This window comes from Gobius niger, assembly GCF_951799975.1.
Source record: "Gobius niger genome assembly, chromosome: 5".
Lineage (NCBI taxonomy): Eukaryota > Metazoa > Chordata > Actinopteri > Gobiiformes > Gobiidae > Gobius > Gobius niger.
In genome coordinates, this window is record NC_136856.1 from 15,200,912 (window position 1) to 15,220,901 (window position 19,990).

Sequence of the window (19,990 nt, forward strand, 5' to 3'; positions counted from 1 at the left end):
CCACTAGAAATCCTAAAAACAATTGATCCTGGAGCGTCATTGAGGCCTCCAGGAAAGAGAGTAAAAGCGCAAAGCTAACCACCGATACAGCCGCTGGGCCACAGAAAGGTTCATTTATTTTTTCCACATACAAAGTTTCATAATGCACCTTTTAGTGGTAGTGATGTAATTTCATAATTTAATATAGGCATATTAATAGGCTATTGCCTAATTTATTACCTTCTCCATTAGAACAAAATGAGATTAGATTATAAGGTAAAAAACATTTGAATAGACTACCTCACCGTTAGGGCTGAAGCAACTACTTGATTAATCGACAACTAATCAATTATTGAAAGAGTCGACAACTATTTTTTAGTGTTTTGTACATTGTAAACTTCATGAATATCTGTCTGTCTCATCCAATCAGAAAGCAGAATTAGCACTTAGTGCCTCCAACAAACGTGTACTGTAAGTTTACTCCATCAACATGTCCTTAAGCGGTGCTACTTTATCTTTATGTGATAAAAAAAAAAGGAAAAGAAAATTTTCATACACCATTTACAGCCAAGTGATTAATCGATTAATCGTAAAAAATAATCGATAGATTAATCGATTACAAAAATAGTCGTTGCAGTCCTACTCACTGTATAAAGATCTGTTAAGCTGAATCAATTTCTTGGATAATTGTTTTTCCGTCCATCAGTGGCCCAGTCCCACACATGTCCTGCTCTTTATCCCATTTGATAGAGATTGCACCTCTCAAAAACATTATTTTCAGTTTTTGTCTGACTCTGAAAATAAAAGATACCAAGGAAATTATCAGGTGAAATGGTTCTGTCAGCTCTTTGTGCCAATCAAAACACTGCAAGCAGCACATAGTCCCATTCTTTTGCTAAACAAATGGAAGTTACATTACAACTGTATTAATTTGTAGATTTCCAAGCTCCAAACGGATCAACGGATAAACCAAAGGTGAGGGATCAAGGGCTCCTCTGGGTTGTCCCATTTGCCCTCATGTCCCGGAATATTTTTCCTAGGATAGTTGGTAGATCAACCAGTCACAAGTCATGAGAGTGTAACGTCATACATACAGTATATCAACCAATTAGCTTAACCCTGACCCTGCCCCAGCCACTAAGGATAGTGGGCTGGTGCCTAATCTTAATACGTGTCTGGTTGGATAATACATGTCCACCGTTTACCAACTATCCTAGGAGAAATATTTTTGCGTCTCGGGACACGCCTCACTTGCAGCCTGTCATCCGAGCCTAACCAAACGAACTCGTGTAGGGGCCTGAGTTGAGAAAACTCAAATAGTTGTATTAGCCGAAATGATTTATTATCTCACAGTTGGAAAAGAGAGTAGGTTCTAATGCAATTCAGCTACTAAATCAATTTCTTTAAAAGACCAGTCTCTTCTTCCCATCAGGGATGCTGCTTATTATCGTTTTAGCACTTGTGGATTTTGGTAAGTTCAGTTGTCCTAATGACCTAGTAGTAATAACAAGTATATCTGTTTTTTGCATTAAACCCAAGTAAAATGACTCACTTCAGAAGACTAATTTTGACTTGCTGTAAGATTTTTTTTTAGCTAGTTTTACTGATCATTAACTGGCTTTGCGCTCGACCGGAAGTGTTAGGACAACGGAAGTGCCGAGACAAAGCAAAAAGTGGCAACAGTGGGCGGGGCGGAATAAGGTGATTTCAGATGTTATGTTATGTGACGTCACGAGTTCCGCTTCCACTTAATAAATATAGTTTTCAAGTTGAGTTCTTTGCCAAAAAAACAACCAAGCAAAAAAGATGGCGCTTGTGCTCTAGTGCATTAGCTACCAACTTGGTCCACTGATCACAAATGTCCCTTATGAATTTACTTTGACGACAAATTTAACTAGGCCTACCACTTATTTTTTATTGCTTGATTGGAAGTATACCTCAGATAAAGTCAACTTTTTGTGAGTTATGAATTCAGCATTGCAAAAACAGCGCCGCCTTCTGGCACATGTTTTGCTTTTTGTTTTTACTGAAAAACTGCTCTCTTGACTCTGGCAGGAGGACTGTTTATATACATTTTTACATTATTAATGTATATTATTATATACATTAGTCTTAGTCTGTGTATTGTATTCATGTGTAAGTGTGGATTAATTTAACGGTCTGTTACAAAGTCTGTACACTGACCAATAACAATAGTGTAACAGTAACATAATAACTACTAGATATTCAATAAAAAAGGGTTGTTTTTCTGATTCCCTGTCTACTGCTTTTAATATTTATTCACATAAATTAAGGTAATGCAGCCAGTTACGCTAGGCTGAAGTAGGGTAACTGCTTCTGGACAGCCATTTATTTACTTTTTGAGGCCAAAGTGTTACTTCACTCGGAAACTGCACCTTCTTTCCTACAACTTCACGTGATCTCAGGTGATTCCCAGGAAGTCAAAAGCATCATAAAATGCTCAAAGGGAGCCAACCTGGGAAAATAAAATGACCAAAGAATATGAAGTCTTCATAGCAAACCTAAATCACGCGATTAACCCTTGTGCTCTGTTGACTTTATGCCTCTGGGAATGTTTTGTGTATTTAGATGCTTTGCACAACCATAACATCCTCAAATATTGATGGATTTTTCGTGAAAGGGTTCCCTTTAAAAAGACATGGTGCTTTCATATAAAATTCATTAACCTTTTAGATGCCAATATTTACCATGAACAAATAATTTTAACCTCTTAACCCTTACCTGAACCGAGCACATTTTCTCTAGTTTGGCATTACCCAAATCTAAAAGCGTCTTGAACAAAAGCATCAACATAGCGACAAAAACGAGAAGAAAACAAGGATGAAAATGCAATAAAAAGGGACAAAAAGTGAGATGAAAGTACAACAAAGAACAGACAAAAAGACGATAACAGCAAATGACAAAGGAGCAGAAAAAAGAAACAAAAACACAACAAATAAAATGGCAAAATAGTGATGGAAATGCTATAAAAACACAAACGACCAACAAGAAACGGTAAAAATTAGATGGAAAAGTGATGTGGAAAAAAGTTAAGACAACATGGCAACAATGCATGGAAAAAGATCAGATTAGATCAGTTTTGTAGGTCTTAGCTTTCAAATGAGGCACTGGCCAAGAGGTTGTAAGCTCCAGTCAAGGAGCTGACTGTATTTTAGGTTAAATTAAATAGGCTACAATAGCTAATTCGAAAATAAATAAAATAATAATTATATATATATATATATATATATATATATATATATATATATATATATATATATATATATAGTAGGCCTATATAATTCTATGGCCTATGGCTATTGACAGCCCTCCCAGAGGATACAAAATTTCTCATGCAGTCAGAATTGATCAGAACCGAATGAAACTCAGATGTTTAAAACATGTAAAAGCACACACTGCAAAAGTTAACGCAACAAGTACCCTCCGATACGCAGATTTCTCTTAACAAGGCACAAGGGTTAATGATTTATTCATGACCAGTGGTTGACAGAGTTTCCTATTTAGTAACGGTGTGGTGCGTCATTCATTTATGAGGCTTAGACCAAGCCTTGCTTGTGTTTCCCTCATTGTCGACGACTATAAATACTCTGTTCATTCCAGAAGAAGTAGCGTAAATCTACCATGGATGTTTTATTATATAGCCTATTAACTCATAAAGACACATAAAGAAATTAGCAACAAAGCGCGAGGACAAGCTCAAAAATCTGTTACTGCAGCAACGATCTTTGGCTGAAGAGGAAACTGAAACTGAAACTTTAGGATCATGTTCCTGATCTTCCTGCTTTTAACAGTCCACGTTTTGTTTGGTAAATGAACATTTTAACCTTAAACTTTATTCCACAAAATAGATTTTGCGCATTTTACATTTTTTTTACATTATAACTGTCGTTCTGGAAGTAGCTTAGCTAATAGTAAAGGTGCAGTGAATGATTGAATGTTGCTGTGATAAACTTTTTTTTTAAATATTTTTTTCAAATACAGGGTCTTCCCTATCCCTCACCGAGGAGCTGTGCTATGGCAGCAAATACCGTCTACCATCACAGTTTACACCACCTGCATATAATCAAACCATTACATACACGCCTAAAGTGGGAAACCCAAAGACTGTTGTCAACAATGGACTGGCAAGTTACTTTTTGTCTTTTATTAGTATTGTGGAAGATAACTTCCCATAGTGTTTCGGTTCCTGACATTATCACTATGTGACCATAATTCCCTTTGTTTATGTGACAGAATGTTTTTGTTTATTCAGCGTGACCGTCTTGACCAGTTCCTTTTTTCTTTTAACTTATTTTCTTGACGTCTTACCTTCTTTGATCTTCCCTTTCCCATCCCTCTGTGTAGAGTAAAGCGGGGTGGGTTGGGTCACACAACTGCCAAGGCTTTCAACATTTTACCAAGATACTAAGTATGCACATTCTCTTACCTAAACAATTAGTAGATGCTTTGTTCATTGCAATGTTTGTTTTATTGCAATGACCAGGGAGGGTTAGGTTGCTTTTCGGAAGAGTTGACAAACTAACATTTACCTATGACAGGATGACATCAGACACAAGTAAAAAAAAATTAGGTCCCTCACAGAAAAGTTTTTTTTTTGTTTTTTTAAACAAACCACTAAGATCTACAGGAAACATAAAAGATGAAGCAGATCTGTCAGTACTGTACCTCCTACAGAGGGGAACGGGGAGCAGCATGAGAACAACAGTCTCTCGATTAATACATTCTAATCTAAGGTCTTCCTTGTTTGGGTCTGCAAACAAAGCAGAAGATCCATAACAGCATTCCCTACAGCATTTGATCCAATTCTCCTCATTCGGCCATTGTAGATGTTTTATCTCTAGCCAAAAAGCACCTTGCATTTAGTAAAACAGCGGTATTTGGCTCTGCGTTGTGTTTTACAAAAAATGATTTGCAGGACTCAAGCTTAAAGTTAGAGGAGGCAGGGGCATTCAACCTTTGTTTATTAGTTTAGGCAACATAAAAATCACATTAACTAACTAACCCTAACCCTTCTCCTCATGGTGCCGTCTTGTCCGCTCCTCCATCTTCTGCCCACACAGGAAATCCCCTAAGATCCCCCTAACCCTAACCCTTTACAAGTAATTAGTCTTTAGATTATTACTATTCATGGATTGGAAATTATGATACATGAAAGTCAAGTTCTTCAGTGTGAAAGCTGACTCACACTTGACAATCAAAAGTTTGCAAAAGTTGGTATGTTTTAGTTTTTTTGCTCTGGTTTACTGACCTTTCAGGCAGCTGCCATCTTGCATCAATAAACAGGAAGTGACATCACACTCGTAGACCATGAGCCGGCGCCGGTTCCAGAACAAACTGACTGAGGGTGCAAAAATGTGCAAACAGAGATTTTCGACATTATAGTATGCAGTATTGTGATGCCGCTAAAACAGAAGATGCAAACACATTAAAATGAGGTTGCAATGCACTCTTTTGCACCTCAGATCTGGGCCTGCCATGACCCCTCAATTTAGCCTGGTCTCTCTTATTAGCTCTAAAACACTGCGAGACCCAACCCACCCCTCTCCCTAGTCTCTCTTCTAAGCTTTAGCTGTTACCAAGCAATGAGTCTGTTTTCTTTTGGACAAATAATTGGTGCCCCTCAATTGATGCTGATGCATAGATAGTGATAACGTGCACTTTACTAAACAAACCTTTTTTCTTGTCTTACCAGTCATTGGATCAACGCTTCCAGGTTTCACAGAATGGAATTGACATGACAGATTTAACAGAACAAGACGATGGAGCTGTTCTGTCTACTCAGGCACCTGTCAACTTTGTAAAACTTATGATTAAAAGTGAGAAAATAGTCCTAACTCGCCAAAAAAAAAAGTATATGTTCAATTGTAAACTGTGTATCTGATTTGTATTTCAGATTGTGATAGCATTATGAGGAAGCTTTACGGATCATCAGTCGTTTGGAACATCCCAGTTGGAGCTGAGTATTTGGAGTTTTCTAAATTTACTAGTTCAGATGTTCCTGCTCAGCCCACCATCCTTTGGAATCATAAAATGATTAAAAAATCATTTTTTAATCATTTTATGCCTTTTATTTTTTACAACTCATCTGCACCAGCGACGACAGTCTTATCAACATGGCTGCGGGAGTAACGCAAACATCTTCTTGTGAAAGCTGTCGGATTTATCAACAAGAAATTCTTTTACTGCGGGACAAAATTCTTGCCTTTGAGATGGATAAAGGACTTAATGACACGCTCCCTATGGAACACGGTAAGAAGACTGGAAAAACTGATACTTGCAACCTAAAGCTAGACGATACCGTAACGTTCCCGAAACTATACAAACAACTTGGTGCTCGGCCAAAGCAAAGACAACATACTAGCAAAAATGAACCTGGAATAAAGTTAACAAACAGATTTTCACCTCTCTCAAAAGATGAGTGTAACAAACGGAGAAAATCAGAGAGAGACAGAGAAAAAGAAGTCAAAACAAAGCTCAAGAGGAAAAGTGTGGCAAGTGTCAAGGCCAGAGATATCCTGGTGCTTGGAGACGGAGCCATATCTAATATAAACAATGACAGGATTACTACAAGCAGTTATCCCAGCGCCACAGTTTCTGACATCATAGATGTTCTAAACAAGGAAATCACAAATAACCCTGGGATTAATAAACTTATCATACATGTTGGTGCTGTGGACATAAGAGACGAAGAGTCTGAAGCCCTGAAAGAAAAGTTCAATAAACTTTTTGAGAGACTTGATTGTCTGGATAAAGAGACAATACAAATGTTCATCAGTGGACCCATCCCAAACATCGATGGGAGAATAAACAAATTCTCCCGGCTATTTCAGTTGAATACATGGCTGTCCAACGTCTGTGAGCCGAGAGGACTGTATTTCATAGAGAACTTTAATCTGTTCTGGCAACGTGATGACCTGTTTAGAGGAAATGGGCCTCACTTGAGCAGAGGTGGAGTGAGACGACTGACGGAAAATCTCCTCCACGCTCTGCAAAATCAGAGGAGGCCTGAGCTACAAGAGAGAGCCGAGAGGAGCATGAGAAGAGCTCCTGGCTCAGCAGCAAAGGCCTCAACTGCACCACCAATAAATGATACAGTCGCACCTGCGTCATCTGCACCTGCAGTAAAGGACTCAGCTGCAGTAATGGTTTCAGCCATAGCACCACCACCTGCACCTACGGACTCAGCCACATTTAAGGATTCAGCCACAGCAGCACCATCTGCACCTATAGACTCAGCAGCAGTTAAGGATTTAGCTGCACCAGCACCACCCGCATCTCCAGAAAGCGTTTCAACAATAGCAGCATCACCACCTGCATCTCCGGGGAAAAGCTCAGCTTCAGCACCACCTGCACCTATATCAAACGATTCAGCCGAAGGAGCACTTTCTCTTACTCCACCACAGGCCTTGAGCCCGACTACTACATCTACACCCTCCAGAGACTTTTCTGAATTGTTCCCATCCCCAGAGTCACCTATGGGATTTTCCAACCATCTTGAAAACTTGATCAAACATGGGACTAAAATGACTCCCCTCACTCCAATTGCGTCAAGACCAAGGCTTCCATCCCCAAAGAAGCATCATGCCCCTCTCCCACCTCCGCCTTTTTCACAAACCAAGGTCTCCCCAGCTCGGCCCCCACCACCGGCGCCCACAGCTGTTATCTCCAGCAGCTTCACTGCTGCTGTCTAGGACATTAGGGGCCTCTGCGTTGCTACCATACATAGCAAACTCAAAACCAACCAGAGGTCCATAGAGGGTGTGTGTTCTTACAAGACAATTAGTACTGTCAAACAACATAGATTAGATAAGAGAGGGACAGTCAGACCGTCCAATCAAAGAAATCTAATCCATGTCCCCTGCAAAAAGATTCCACCCACTCAAACACAGATAAATCTCAAACATGCTGTACTCAATGTCAGATCACTAAAAAACAAGTCCTTTTTAATAAATAGTTTTATTTCCTCTCATAATCTAGATTTTATGTTTTTAACTGAAACATGGCTAGACAAAAACACTGGTAATGCAGTTTTGATTGAGTGTAGTCCATCTCACTTCAATTTTGTGTCTGAAACACGCCAAAACCAGAGGGGTGGGGGTGTTTGTGCCATATTCAAGGACAATTTACTCCTGCAAAAATTGTCATTTGGGGTTTTTCCATCGTTTGAGTATGTGTCATTCAAAATTGAGATAAAACAATCTTCCATACTTTATATGACTATTTACAAACCACCACAGAACTGTTTTATTGAAGATTTTACTCAATTACTGTCATTTATATGCATTGATTTCGATTGTTTAGTAATTTCAGGTGATTTTAATGTGCATGTGGATGTGACCAACGACAGGCATGCAAAAGAACTCAGTGCTGTCCTTGAAATGTTTGGTTTAACTCAGCACGTGAGTGAGGCGACTCACAACAAAGGCCACACTCTAGATCTAGTTATTACAAAAGGTGTTAATATATCAAATGTGAATGTTGTTAATGTTGCATTATCTGATCATTTTTGTGTCTTCTTTGACCTGTGTGTTACACCTAAACCAGTGGTCGGGCCTGGAGTTATTCAAAGAAGACACATAAATGATACAACACGGACACAGTTTATGGAGATGATCAGATTTGAAAATGCCCCATGTTCTAATGTTGATAATCTGTTGGACTCTTACACATCAAGGGTCTTAAATGTTTTGGATACTATTGCTCCTGTCAAGGCTAAAATGGTTAACAATAGGCAAAAGGCACCTTGGAGAAGTGAAGTTTCGGTCAGGGCACAGAAAAGGGAGTGCCGAAAAGCCGAACGGAAATGGCGCAAGTCAAAGCTCCAGGTTCATTTTGAGGTTTACAAAGAAGTGCTTTGTGTGTTCAACCAGATTTTGCGTGGAGCAAGGGAGAAGTACTTCTCTACAATCATCTCAAACTGCAGAAAAAATTCTCGTGTTCTGTTTTCCACAGTAAACAGATTAACTAACCCTCCAGTTTCACTGCCCCTAGAACTAATCTCGACATCTAAGTGTAATGAGTTTGCAATATTTTTCTATGACAAAGTCCAAAGCATTAAAAATGCCATAAATTCCACAACACAAAAAGAAACTCTGCCACCAGATAAACACCTTGAGCTGACACATTTCACACCTGTTACTGACAAAACAATCGAAGAGGTTATCTCTGGTCTGAGTTCATGTACATGCTGCCTTGATGAATTACCCACTAGATTTCTGAAGTCTGTGCTGACCAGCTTGTTACCACAACTTGCTCAGTTAGTTAACATCTCACTCCAGACTGGAGCATTTCCAAAGGCCTTGAAAACAGCAGTCATTAAGCCTCTTCTAAAAAAGAGCAGCCTTGATGCCAAGGTAATGAACAACTACCGGCCCATATCAAACCTGCCATTCTTAGGAAAAGTCCTAGAGAAAGTAGTATATCAGCAGCTCACTTACTTTCTCCTGTCTAACAATGTGTTTGATACTTTCCAGTCAGGCTTTAGGCCCCACCACAGCACTGAGACAGCTCTGATCAAGGTGACAAATGATATCCGCATGAACACCAACGCAGGTAAGGTCTCAGTTTTAGTTCTGCTGGACCTGAGCGCTGCCTTTGACACAGTGGACCACGGGATCTTACTTCACAGGCTAGAAAACTGGGTGGGAATCTCTGGTACTGCTCTAAACTGGTTTAAGTCCTATCTCGAGGACAGGACGTACTTTGTTGAAATTGGCAACTGTGTCTCAGACAAAATTGCCATGACCTGTGGAGTCCCCCAGGGGTCAATCTTGGGACCCCTCTTATTCAACTTGTACATGCTTCCATTGGGTCAGCTAATAAACAGCAACAATGTGTCGTACCACAACTATGCAGATGACACTCAAATCTACGTGTCACTGACGGCTGGTGAACATGGGCCTGTAGATACACTCTGTCACTGCATCCAACAGATCAGTTTGTGGATGCAAAACAACTTTCTCCAACTAAACTCAGACAAAACTGAGATCATTGTTTTTGGCCCACAGGCACAAAGACACAGTGTTATCAGTCACCTTGAGTCTCTCTCTCTAAGACCAAAAAATCAGGTTAGAAATCTAGGAGTGATCATGGACTCAGACCTGAACTTAAACAGCCACATCAAAGCAATAACATCAGCAGCTTTTTACCATCTGAAAAACATTGCTAAGATCAGAGGAATAGTGTCAAAACCAGACTTAGAGAGACTTATCCATGCATTTGTCTCCAGCAGGTTAGACTACTGTAACGGCCTACTCACTGGCCTCTCTAAACGAGCTATCAGACAGCTACAGTACATCCAGAACGCTGCTGCTCGAGTCCTGACAAGAACCAGGAAATATGACCATATTAGTCCAGTGCTCCGGTCTCTGCACTGGCTTCCTGTCACTCAGAGAATAGACTTTAAAACAGCTCTGCTCGTGTACAAGTCTTTTCATGGTTTAGCTCCAAAGTACATCTCTGACATGTTAGAGCCGTATGAACCATCTCGGGCCCTGAGAACTTCAGGGAGGGGCCTCCTGGTGGTTCCCAGAGTCAATAATAAACACGGTGAGGCTGCATTTCAGTTTCATGCAGCTAAAATCTGGAACAGTCTTCACGAGGATGTGAGACAGGCCTCAACTCTGACAATGTTCAAATCCAGGCTGAAAACAGTTCTTTTTACCAATGCATATGACTGAAAGTATTTTATCTGCACTCTCGCCTTTTACTGTAATTGATAAATTTTATGTTGATGTTTTTATTGATTCTATTTGTTTTCAACTGTGAAGCACTTTGAATTGCCTTGTGTATGAATTGTGCTCTACAAATAAACTTGCCTTGCCTTGCCTTGCACCGACTCCTCGTCTAGCAGAGGAAACGTGAGCGGCAGTGACTATGAGATTAAGGCTCTCACACAGCAAGACAGTGGATACTACAAATTCAGGGGGTCCCAAAATGAACTGCTAAAATGGGAACAGATTGTAGTTCAAGGTAAGGCAGTGTACAACCCATTGCAGGAAATGTCTCTGGATTATTTTGTCATTATTTTGTCATGCTTTTCCTCACACAGAGCATGTAAAAAACCATACCTATGATAGAGGCAACTACATAGTCATAGATTTTCCTGTTGGAATCATTCCAAGTCAAGTCCGATTTACCCAAAAAGGGGCTGAAACTTACACCGTGTTAGAAAGCAGCGGCAGAGTTGACATAACAGACAGGTACTTGACTATTGAGGATTCAACATTTGACGACGCGGGTACATACGACTTTGTGGACGATAAAGGCAATCTGATCCTGCGTGCAGTGATAGCAATAAAGGAAGGTAGGAAAGACTCTGCCCATTTAAAAGGTTCTGGCTGAAGAGCGGTTAAGACTTAGATCCTAATGTTTGCATGTTCTGGCAGACGATGATCCCCCAGCACACTGGTTTATGTACCTTGCTATAAGTGTGTTTTTTGTTGCATTTGCCGTGTTGGTTGGAAAATTATGCTGGAATAAGTATAAAGCCAAAAAGAGAGCTGCCTCTGAGCCTGAGGTTACGCCACCTGCAATAAATTACCTAGTAAGTATTTTTAAATTTCATTTCACCTTACGCTGATTTTTTTAAATATTGTGATGTGAATATTTTCTAGAAGGTTACAAAAAGCAACACAGCCAATGATCCCACTTCTGTCTGAGCCAAGAGCTGTCTTTTAAGATTCTCCAGTGAGTGTAAAGCATTTTTTTTTTCCATGATCAGACATTTTTTGCCCTCTGCTCTTAAAATCCTCCAGAACACACACCTGCCAGAGCAATGTACTCTTACTATTCAGAATCAATTGTCATCATTACTCTAGCACCAAATTATAGAAGTACAAGCGTTTGACACCCTTCACAGCCATCATTCATATAATCTGTATTCTCCCTGTAAATGGCACAAATACACATTTCAACCAGAACAGATACTGAGGGTAAAAAAAAAAGAGTTTATTGTCCATCGTAAAGATAAAAGATTTATAGCTTGTTAAATGAGCATGTTTTTATGTGTACTGTCTCTGCAGGTCACCGGACCTAGACCACCTTCATGTCAGACGTTGAACTGAACTTGAATATGTTGACACAGTTAAGGCGTCACATGGTTTACAGGGCTAAATCTGAAGGCTGTGGTTATCATATCTAAACTGCTGTGTGTTTTCACTTTTTAATTATGGATTGTTTTCAGGAGAATTGTTTTTACTGTAAAGCTTAAGTGTGAATTTGTAACTTAAAATAAAATACACCTTTTTAAGAGCAAACTTTATTTTTCTGTTAGGTCTTTTGTAGAGTTGGGAATAAAACAAACACTGTTAATAATAATAATATAAGATATGTCTTTTATCGATGATCTCACAATGGAGAAATTCACTTGTTCATCAGCTCTTAAACATGAAGGGTGTACAAAATAGTCAGGAAATGTGTAAACAAATTAAATGGCAAATAGAGGTGTCTTTTATACAATAAATACAAAAGCCTTAAGGGGCCAAAGTATAAACAATAAAAAAATAAAATGTCAGCATAGACAGTGCAAAGTTTACAGTCATAGTGCAGGTGGTTGATAAAGTGACGCTAATACAGAGATTATTGCACCTAGTTTTGCCTTGAGGTTATTGCACATGAGTTACTTTACAGTCTTGTTGTACAGTTTGACAGCAGTGTGGATGAAGGACCTGCGGTAGCGCTCACTCCTGCACTGAGGGTGTCTCAGTCTTCCACTGATACCTTACACCCTACAGTCCTGTGCAGTGGGTGGGAGGTGTTGTCCATGATGGAGGTGAGCTTGGCTAATACCTTCCTGTCCCGCACCTCCACAGAGTTTTCAATGGTGACCTGTGATTGGTGTAGCAAACCAAATTTCTTGTTCTTCTCCTCCTTCTTCTTCTCCTCCTCCTTCTCCTCCTTTTTCTTCTTCTCCTCCTCTTTCTTCTTCTCCTCCTCCTTCTTCTTCTCCTCCTCCTTCTCCTCCGCCTCCTTCTTCTTCTCCTCCTTCTTCTTCTCCTCCTTCTTCCTCTCCTCGTTCTTCTTCTTCTCCTCATTCTTCTTCGTCTCCTCCTCCTTCTTCTCCTCATTCTTCTTCTTCTTCTCCTCCTCCTTCTTCTCCTCATTCTTCTTCTTCTTCTCCTCCTTCTTCTCCTCATTCTTCTTCTTCTTCTCCTTCTTCTTCTCCTCATTCTTCTTCTTCTTCTCCTCCTTCTTCCTCTCATCGTTCTTCTTCCTCTCCTCCTTCTTCCTCTCCTCGTTCTTCTTCTTCTCCTTCTTCTTCTCCTCCTCCTTCTCCTCATTCTTCTTCTTCTCCTTCTTCTTCTTCTTCTTCTTCTTCTTCTTCTCCTTCTCCTTCTCCTTCTCCTTCTCCTTCTCCTTCTTCTCCTTCTCCTTCTCCTTCTCCTTCTTCTTCTTCTTCTTCTTCTTCTTCTTCTTCTTCTTCTTCTTCTTCTTCTTCTTCTTCTTCTTCTTCTTCTATTGCTAAGATTGTAGTTTTATAGCTATTTAATGTAAACATTCCCATGACTGTCCATCACCTAAGTTGCTACTTACTTCTTCAGGCTCATCTACAGTTTTAGACTTTGTTCATTGTCATTAGAAGTAGTTTGATTTATGCTTCAGTAATAAGGTAGGCGTGTTTTTTTTTTCCTGATTTACACACGGTTTCCACTTTTTTCACGGTTTATTACCGCAGTGGTCCAACTGAGGTATCTCCGCGGTGCAATGTCATACACATAGACTGTAAATAACATGTCCATGCGCAGAGGGCCATCGCTCCGCCCTCTCGGTTGTTTGGAGGTGTGGTCTGCAGGAGAAACCTCAACCCAGCCATGTTGTTTTCACCTTTTCCGTTTCCAGCTGTTGTAAAGAAACACGAATTTTGATGTACTCAAGTGAAGTTAACTTAGATGATACTAAACGGAGTGAGCGGCCAATGTTTAGCTCGCGCTCTGAAAACGTTACCAGTTGAAACCATCTCGCGGTCGGAGGAGGCGTATCCTTTCCCGTAACTTAGGTCATGTTGCTGCTGCTGCTGTACTTGCTTTTAGTCCATATATCGTTGGGTAAGTAAGTATGAGTTAATGTTTTCCTTTTTTCACAGAACAGATATTTTGAAATGTATCAAAACAGGGAGGTTATTCCAGGTGCTACGTGATGGTGGAAGTGAATGTGAATCGCCAACAAATGAGTGAAATTACACAGACTTGCTTTGGGATCTCATAACATGTGGCTCATATCTACTTTTAAATTTGGCTGTCTACTTCCTCTGTCTTGCGGGGATGTAGTTGTTTTTTCCCCCTTAGAGTAACCTTTTTGTAGCAGACTAAAGCTTGGCGTTTTGCTGCCATCTGTTGACATTATCGTTGGCATGCAATACATTTTATATTCACAGTAATTTGCATGACAGTAGGCCTAGTCAGGGTCATGATCTCTATTTGAGTTTAGAAAAACAATTACACACACTAAATTAGTCAAAAAAAATAAAATAAGGGAGTGTAGTTATAGAGTTCAAGAAATTCCACAGTTACCATGGAGATCCGCCATCTTTGCAGCCGTTAGCATACATTTCCATAGACTAGCATTAGCTAAAAACATTATAAAAAAGCTGTGGAACAACTCCGTTAGCTGCTGAGTTACTGCTGGTAAATACATCTAACTCACTGTGGCGTCCAAGTGTTTTAATGTGAACAACAACTCCAGTATTTGAACTTTTAAAATCTCCATTAGTTTACAATTGCTGCTAATCCCATAATGCTTAGCGATATGACGTCTCATTCCTGAACTCTTCTCTTTTTGTTCCCAAATAAAGGCTCATCTCTCACCTTTTCGGAAAACTTGTGTTATGGGGAGAGTTACAAGTTGCCATCACATTTTACACCAAAGCTCTACAATAAAACCATTATCTACACTCCAAAAGTGGGAGACCCAAAGATTGTTGTCAGCAATGGACAGGTAAGTTGTAAAAGTAGTAGTAATGCACCAATGTTTGGACTTTATGACACTTATGATGTGTTTTTCAGTCAATGGATCCACGCTTCAAGGTTATGCGGACAGAAATTGAAATGTCATATTTAAGCGAACGAGACAATGAGGCAACTTTATCTATTGAACAACGTCATTTTTACTCTGTGAGACTGAGACTTAAAAGTGAGATAGCTATTGTGAGAACTTTGTAAGCATGGACATTGATCTGATTTCAAATATTCTTTTTTCTTCAGACTGTCGTAGTGTTTTAAAGAAGCTTTGTGGATCTTTTATTTATATGAGAATTCCCTATGACGCTGAATATTTGGAGTTTGGTCCAGATGTCGATGCTCCACCCTCAATCCTTTGGAATCGCACTAGCCGTTCATCTATCAGGGGGAAAGTAAGTGGCAGTGACTATGAGATTAAGGACATCACGCAGAAAGACAGTGGATACTACAGATTCAGGGGATCCAAGGATCAACTGCTAAAATGGGATCAATACATCGTGGAAGGTACGTATACAGTGTCACTAATTATTGGACTAACCTTTACTCAAAGTTCATCCTTTCTTTCTTCACACAGAGCATGTCCGAAGCTACAATTTTGATGAAGGCGACATCAAATTAGAATATCCAATTACATTTACCCCTGCCCAAATTAAGTTTAAACGTACATGGGCGTCTAAGGCAAAGACAGTGTCCGAGAGTGACGGTAGATTTAAAATTACAAACAGTTACCTGGCCATTGATTATGCGACACCTGAGGATGCTGGCACTTACGACTTTCTCGACAAGGATGGCAATCGGATCCTGCAAATAACACTGGAAGTAAGAGAAGGTAAGCAACAGATTATGAATGGATTATGCACAGCACAGAGTTACTATGCTACTCTTCAACACATATTTCATATTTTGTTGCACTAGTGATTACTGATAACATTGTGCAATAACAATGTGTTTCAGTATTTTACGTAACCATTTTAATGCTGAATGCTCCATTAATGGTAATGGAAATGTACAGTGCCTCTCGTTAGTATTCATACACCTTGAACTCTTGCACATTTTGTCATGTTTACAACCCTAAACATAAAGATTTTATTTTTATTTTTTTACTGAACGTTCACACACAAGTAACAGACAACTGTGAAGTGAAAGCAAAATGATACATGATTCTGTTATTTTTCAAAAAATAGATAACCGAAAAGTGGGGCTTGCATAAGTATTCATACAGCATGAATGAATACTTTGTGGAACCCCCTTTTGCTGTAATAACAGCACAAGTCTTTTGGGTTCTGACTCTACAAGATTTGCACATGAAGAGACTGACATTTTAGCCCATTCATCTATACAAAACAACTCAAGCTCTGTCACATTAGAAGGAGAGCGTTTGCGAACAGCAGTTTTCACATTATTCCACAGATTTTCAATAGGATTTAGGTCAGGACTTTGACTGGGCCATTCTAACACATTAATATGTTTTTGTTGAACCATTCCATTGTAGATTTAGCTTTGTGCTTCGGGTCATTGTCCTGCTGAAGGTGAATCTCCGCCCCAGCCTCAGTTTTCTTCCAAAATTTCCCCATATTTGGCTCCATCTATGTTCCCAACTATTCTTACAGTCTCCCCAGTCCCCGCTGAGGAAAAGCAGCCCCACAGCATGATGTTCCCCCCCGTATATTTTAAACTGGGGATGGTGCACTCAGGACGATGAGCAGTGTTAGGTTTGCTCCATACATAACGTTTTGCATTTGGGCCAAAAAGTTACATTTTTGTCTCATCTGACCAAAGCTCCTTCTTCCACATGGAGCTGTGTCCTCCATATGACTTCTAGCAAACTTCAAACGGGATTTATTTTGGCCTCCTTTCAATAATGGCTTTCTTCTTCCACTCGTCCATGAAGGCCAGATTTGTGGAGAGTACGACTTATAGTTGTCCCATGCACAGATTCCCCCAGCTCAGCGGCAGGACTTCACAGCTCCTCCAGAGTTATCTTGGGGCACTTGGTTATATTTCTTACCAGTGTTCTCCTTGTTCAGTTGTTAGTTTACGTGAACAGCCGTGTCTTGGTAAGTTGGCAGTGGTGCTTTACTCTTTCCATTTCTGATTGATGGATAGAACAGTGCTCCGGGAGATGTTTAAATCTTGGGAAATCTTTGTATAACTTAATGCTACTTTACACTTGTACAGAACGTTATCCCTGACCTCTCTGGTGCTCCTTGGCCTTCATGATGTTGTTTAGTGACCAACACACTCCGACCACAGCTCTGAGGGCCTAAAAGAACAGCTGAAATTAAACTGAGAGCAGATTGCACACAGGTGGCCTCTATTTAACCGTTAGGCCAAGGTGTGAACATTCTGGAGTCATTAGGAATGTTATAAAGGCAATTTAATGCACTCAGAAAATGCTGTATGAATACTTATGCACGGCCCACTTATCACTTTTCTATTTTTTGAAAAATAACAGAATCATGTATCATTTTGCTTTCACTTCACAGTTGTCTGTTACTTGTGTGTGAACGTTCAGTAAAAAAATCTAAATAAAATCTTTATGTTTAGGGCTGTAAACATGACAAAATGTGCAAATGTTCAAGGTGTATGAATACTAACGAGAGGCACTGTTTTCCACCTACATTAGATGCGTATGTTTCTTTTATGAGATAATGTGGATGTATAAAATTCAGGCAGATGGAAGACCTTGATAATTTGTCGACATATTGTGCAGCCCTCCACTGAACAAATACAAATGAACTTTTTTGTTGTTCTTGCAGTAGAGAAAGTCTGGGTGAGTGTAGTTGTTCTCGCAGCAATTTCATGTGGATTCATATTGTGCTGCTGTTGTATGAAAAAGCACTGCTGTAAAGAGAGTTCAGATAAAACAAATGGTCCTGAAAGTGAGACGGAGGCACCAGCACCTTCGGCAGCAGCACCTTCGGTGTATCACAATGTAAGTATAATCACTTTGCATTCAGAACAAATTGTTCATGTCTTTTTTTTGTTATATCGTCTTTTTCTTGGTCATTGCAGGGTACTCAAACCACTGAGCCCGTGACCCCTCTTCTATCGAGAGAGCCAAGAGTCGTGTTTCCAGATCCACCAGTGGGTTAAAATATGCATCTGTATTAATTTGCTTTCAGTACTGACGTTTACTGACTGTTTTATTTATCCTGCAGACATATGATGAAGCAGGAGGACACATAGACCCACCACCGCCCTATGAGAAGGTACATACTTTTACATCCATATTTTAAATGCATAAATACATTTTTAAAGAGTCACTTCTCCTAAGATCATAATTTTTCTGTTTACTACATACAGTACTATTATAAATATTTGTTCATTTATAAGTGCAGTGACTCTCTGTGACAAGCAGACCAACTTAGCAATACTTTGATATGGCTGTTTTGTTGCAGTGTGACACCCAACCATCTGCCCCTCCTGTCCCTGCGGAACCTACAGTGAACTCTTCAGAACCAACAGTAAGTGTAACAGAAGATATGATATTACTGTTTTAGACCAAGGATTAATTGTTTAGCAACTTACATCACACCATTTCACACTGAGAGTATTGGTAAATCTTCCCTTTTTTGCCCTGTGTGATAAGACTCTTGCGCACTTTACTGAGTTCAAATGTCTTTTTAGGCTGAAGATTGGCATGAGGATAGAGACATTAAAAGGCAATATGGCTAACTGTGCGCACAGGCAAATGTGCTGCGTAAATTCAGTATGTGCTCTGTGCCATGTCCAGAGCCTTTTGTACCCCCCTGTGTACACGGCCCCCTTGTGGTGGAACTTAGGAGGTGCACCATCCATAAACTGATAATGACACCTTTAGGCTGTGGAGAAGGTGCTCAGGTGGCAAGGTGCCAGCCAGTTTGTGGACGCTTGCATTCCCACCTGAGGCGCTGTTGAGACACTCAAGGTTTAAATTGACAGACTCTGACTAACCCTGAGTTGTTTGGATAATCTATAGACTAAATGTCTAATTTTGCCAGTGTCTTTTTTTATATATCTATATGGACCTTATATGTGTCTGTGCTAAATAAAGAATGAATGAATCATAATTAGAAGACATTAACCATGTTAATGTGTGTTAAAACTCACAGTTATCCTCATAGTCAACACAAAGATAAAACCTTTTTTTTTTTTTTATCTTATTCCAAGCAAAAGTCGTGAGCCACAATTTTGAACTTTTTTTTGTATAGTTTCTCCTGCGACCTACACGTATCACGTTTGTACCAACTGTAACACAGCAGCAGACGCCTGTGGTTTTGTGCCACTGAACAGGATGAATAATTGCCCAACAGGAAAATGGGTTGATTGTTTGTTCGGATAAATGACCTATTCTTATATATTCATGTATCTGCAATGTAAAAAGATGAATCATAATGTACATGGACAATATAGATGTGACATTTTTTACAGTACATATATATTTGTATGTTTTTAAAGTTTAACATAAATCCACAGGTCTCGGCAGCAGGAGCAGCAGAACCCACGACTTTCACCATCAACACCTTCGACTCCGACCCACATTTTGAACTGAGAGGCTCAGACCTGCTCTCTATGTCACCGCTCAACTCAGATGGATCTAACACTGCCCAATATAACTCAGACAAGTTCAACTTCTAATGTACTCATGTGTGTATGTTGTCTTCAGGGGTTTCAATTACAGCCATAATGTGACTATAGCTTTAGCCTTTATTATATATGATGCATAGAAGGATATTTTTTCAGGCCTGCTATGCAGAACTGCTGTGATGTGCCTATTATAAACTTTTGTGCCTAGATGTTTAAGTGGCATCTTTTTCTTTCTGTCTTGTTACTGGCTTTCTGTTACAATTGCTGTTTGGACCATCTAAAGAGTGTGGATTAAAGTAAGGAAATATTTATTTTTTGTATGTTTAATGTATTTAATGTTAACTAACATGCAACAAAACTGATCTGAAATCAGTATTATTACTAACAAACGTTTTGCTCCGACCAAAGTCTTTCCTCTTTATGCAATCAACTCTCACCTCTAAAAAACACTAATAAAGCAATTA

General features: G+C 39.6%; 2 protein-coding genes across 2 annotated transcripts; both read left to right on the forward strand.

Annotated features, from left to right (window-relative positions):
• Window positions 1–5,700: 5,700 nt before the first annotated feature.
• On the forward strand, window positions 5,701–11,690 carry LOC306963282 (uncharacterized protein). The gene is made up of 6 exons (XM_079556804.1): window positions 5,701–5,816; window positions 5,894–6,025; window positions 10,831–10,971; window positions 11,051–11,305; window positions 11,388–11,545; window positions 11,616–11,690. Exons 1-6 carry the CDS (start codon window positions 5,735–5,737, stop codon window positions 11,658–11,660), a joined length of 813 nt encoding a protein of 270 aa, XP_079412930.1. The 5' UTR covers window positions 5,701–5,734; the 3' UTR covers window positions 11,661–11,690.
• Window positions 11,691–13,922: 2,232 nt separating this feature from the next.
• LOC306963136 (uncharacterized protein) lies at window positions 13,923–19,599 on the forward strand. Its single transcript, XM_079556610.1, has 10 exons — window positions 13,923–14,045; window positions 14,792–14,934; window positions 15,003–15,129; window positions 15,201–15,461; window positions 15,532–15,786; window positions 17,717–17,892; window positions 17,973–18,044; window positions 18,119–18,169; window positions 18,359–18,424; window positions 19,416–19,599. The coding sequence occupies exons 1-10, from the start codon at window positions 14,000–14,002 to the stop codon at window positions 19,575–19,577; spliced, it is 1,359 nt and encodes a 452-aa protein (XP_079412736.1). The 5' UTR covers window positions 13,923–13,999; the 3' UTR covers window positions 19,578–19,599.
• Window positions 19,600–19,990: the final 391 nt, after the last annotated feature.

Coding starts and splice junctions, on each gene's coding strand:
- LOC306963136 (XM_079556610.1), top strand. CDS start 14,000: ATGTTGCTGCTGCTGCTGTACTTGCTTTTAGTCCATATATCGTTGG. Junction 14,046..14,791: donor TTTAGTCCATATATCGTTGG/GTAAGTAAGTAT, acceptor TCCCAAATAAAG/GCTCATCTCTCACCTTTTCG. Junction 15,787..17,716: donor AACACTGGAAGTAAGAGAAG/GTAAGCAACAGA, acceptor TTGTTCTTGCAG/TAGAGAAAGTCTGGGTGAGT.
- LOC306963282 (XM_079556804.1), top strand. CDS start 5,735: ATGACAGATTTAACAGAACAAGACGATGGAGCTGTTCTGTCTACTCAG. Junction 11,306..11,387: donor AGTGATAGCAATAAAGGAAG/GTAGGAAAGACT, acceptor ATGTTCTGGCAG/ACGATGATCCCCCAGCACAC. Junction 11,546..11,615: donor CACCTGCAATAAATTACCTA/GTAAGTATTTTT, acceptor AATATTTTCTAG/AAGGTTACAAAAAGCAACAC.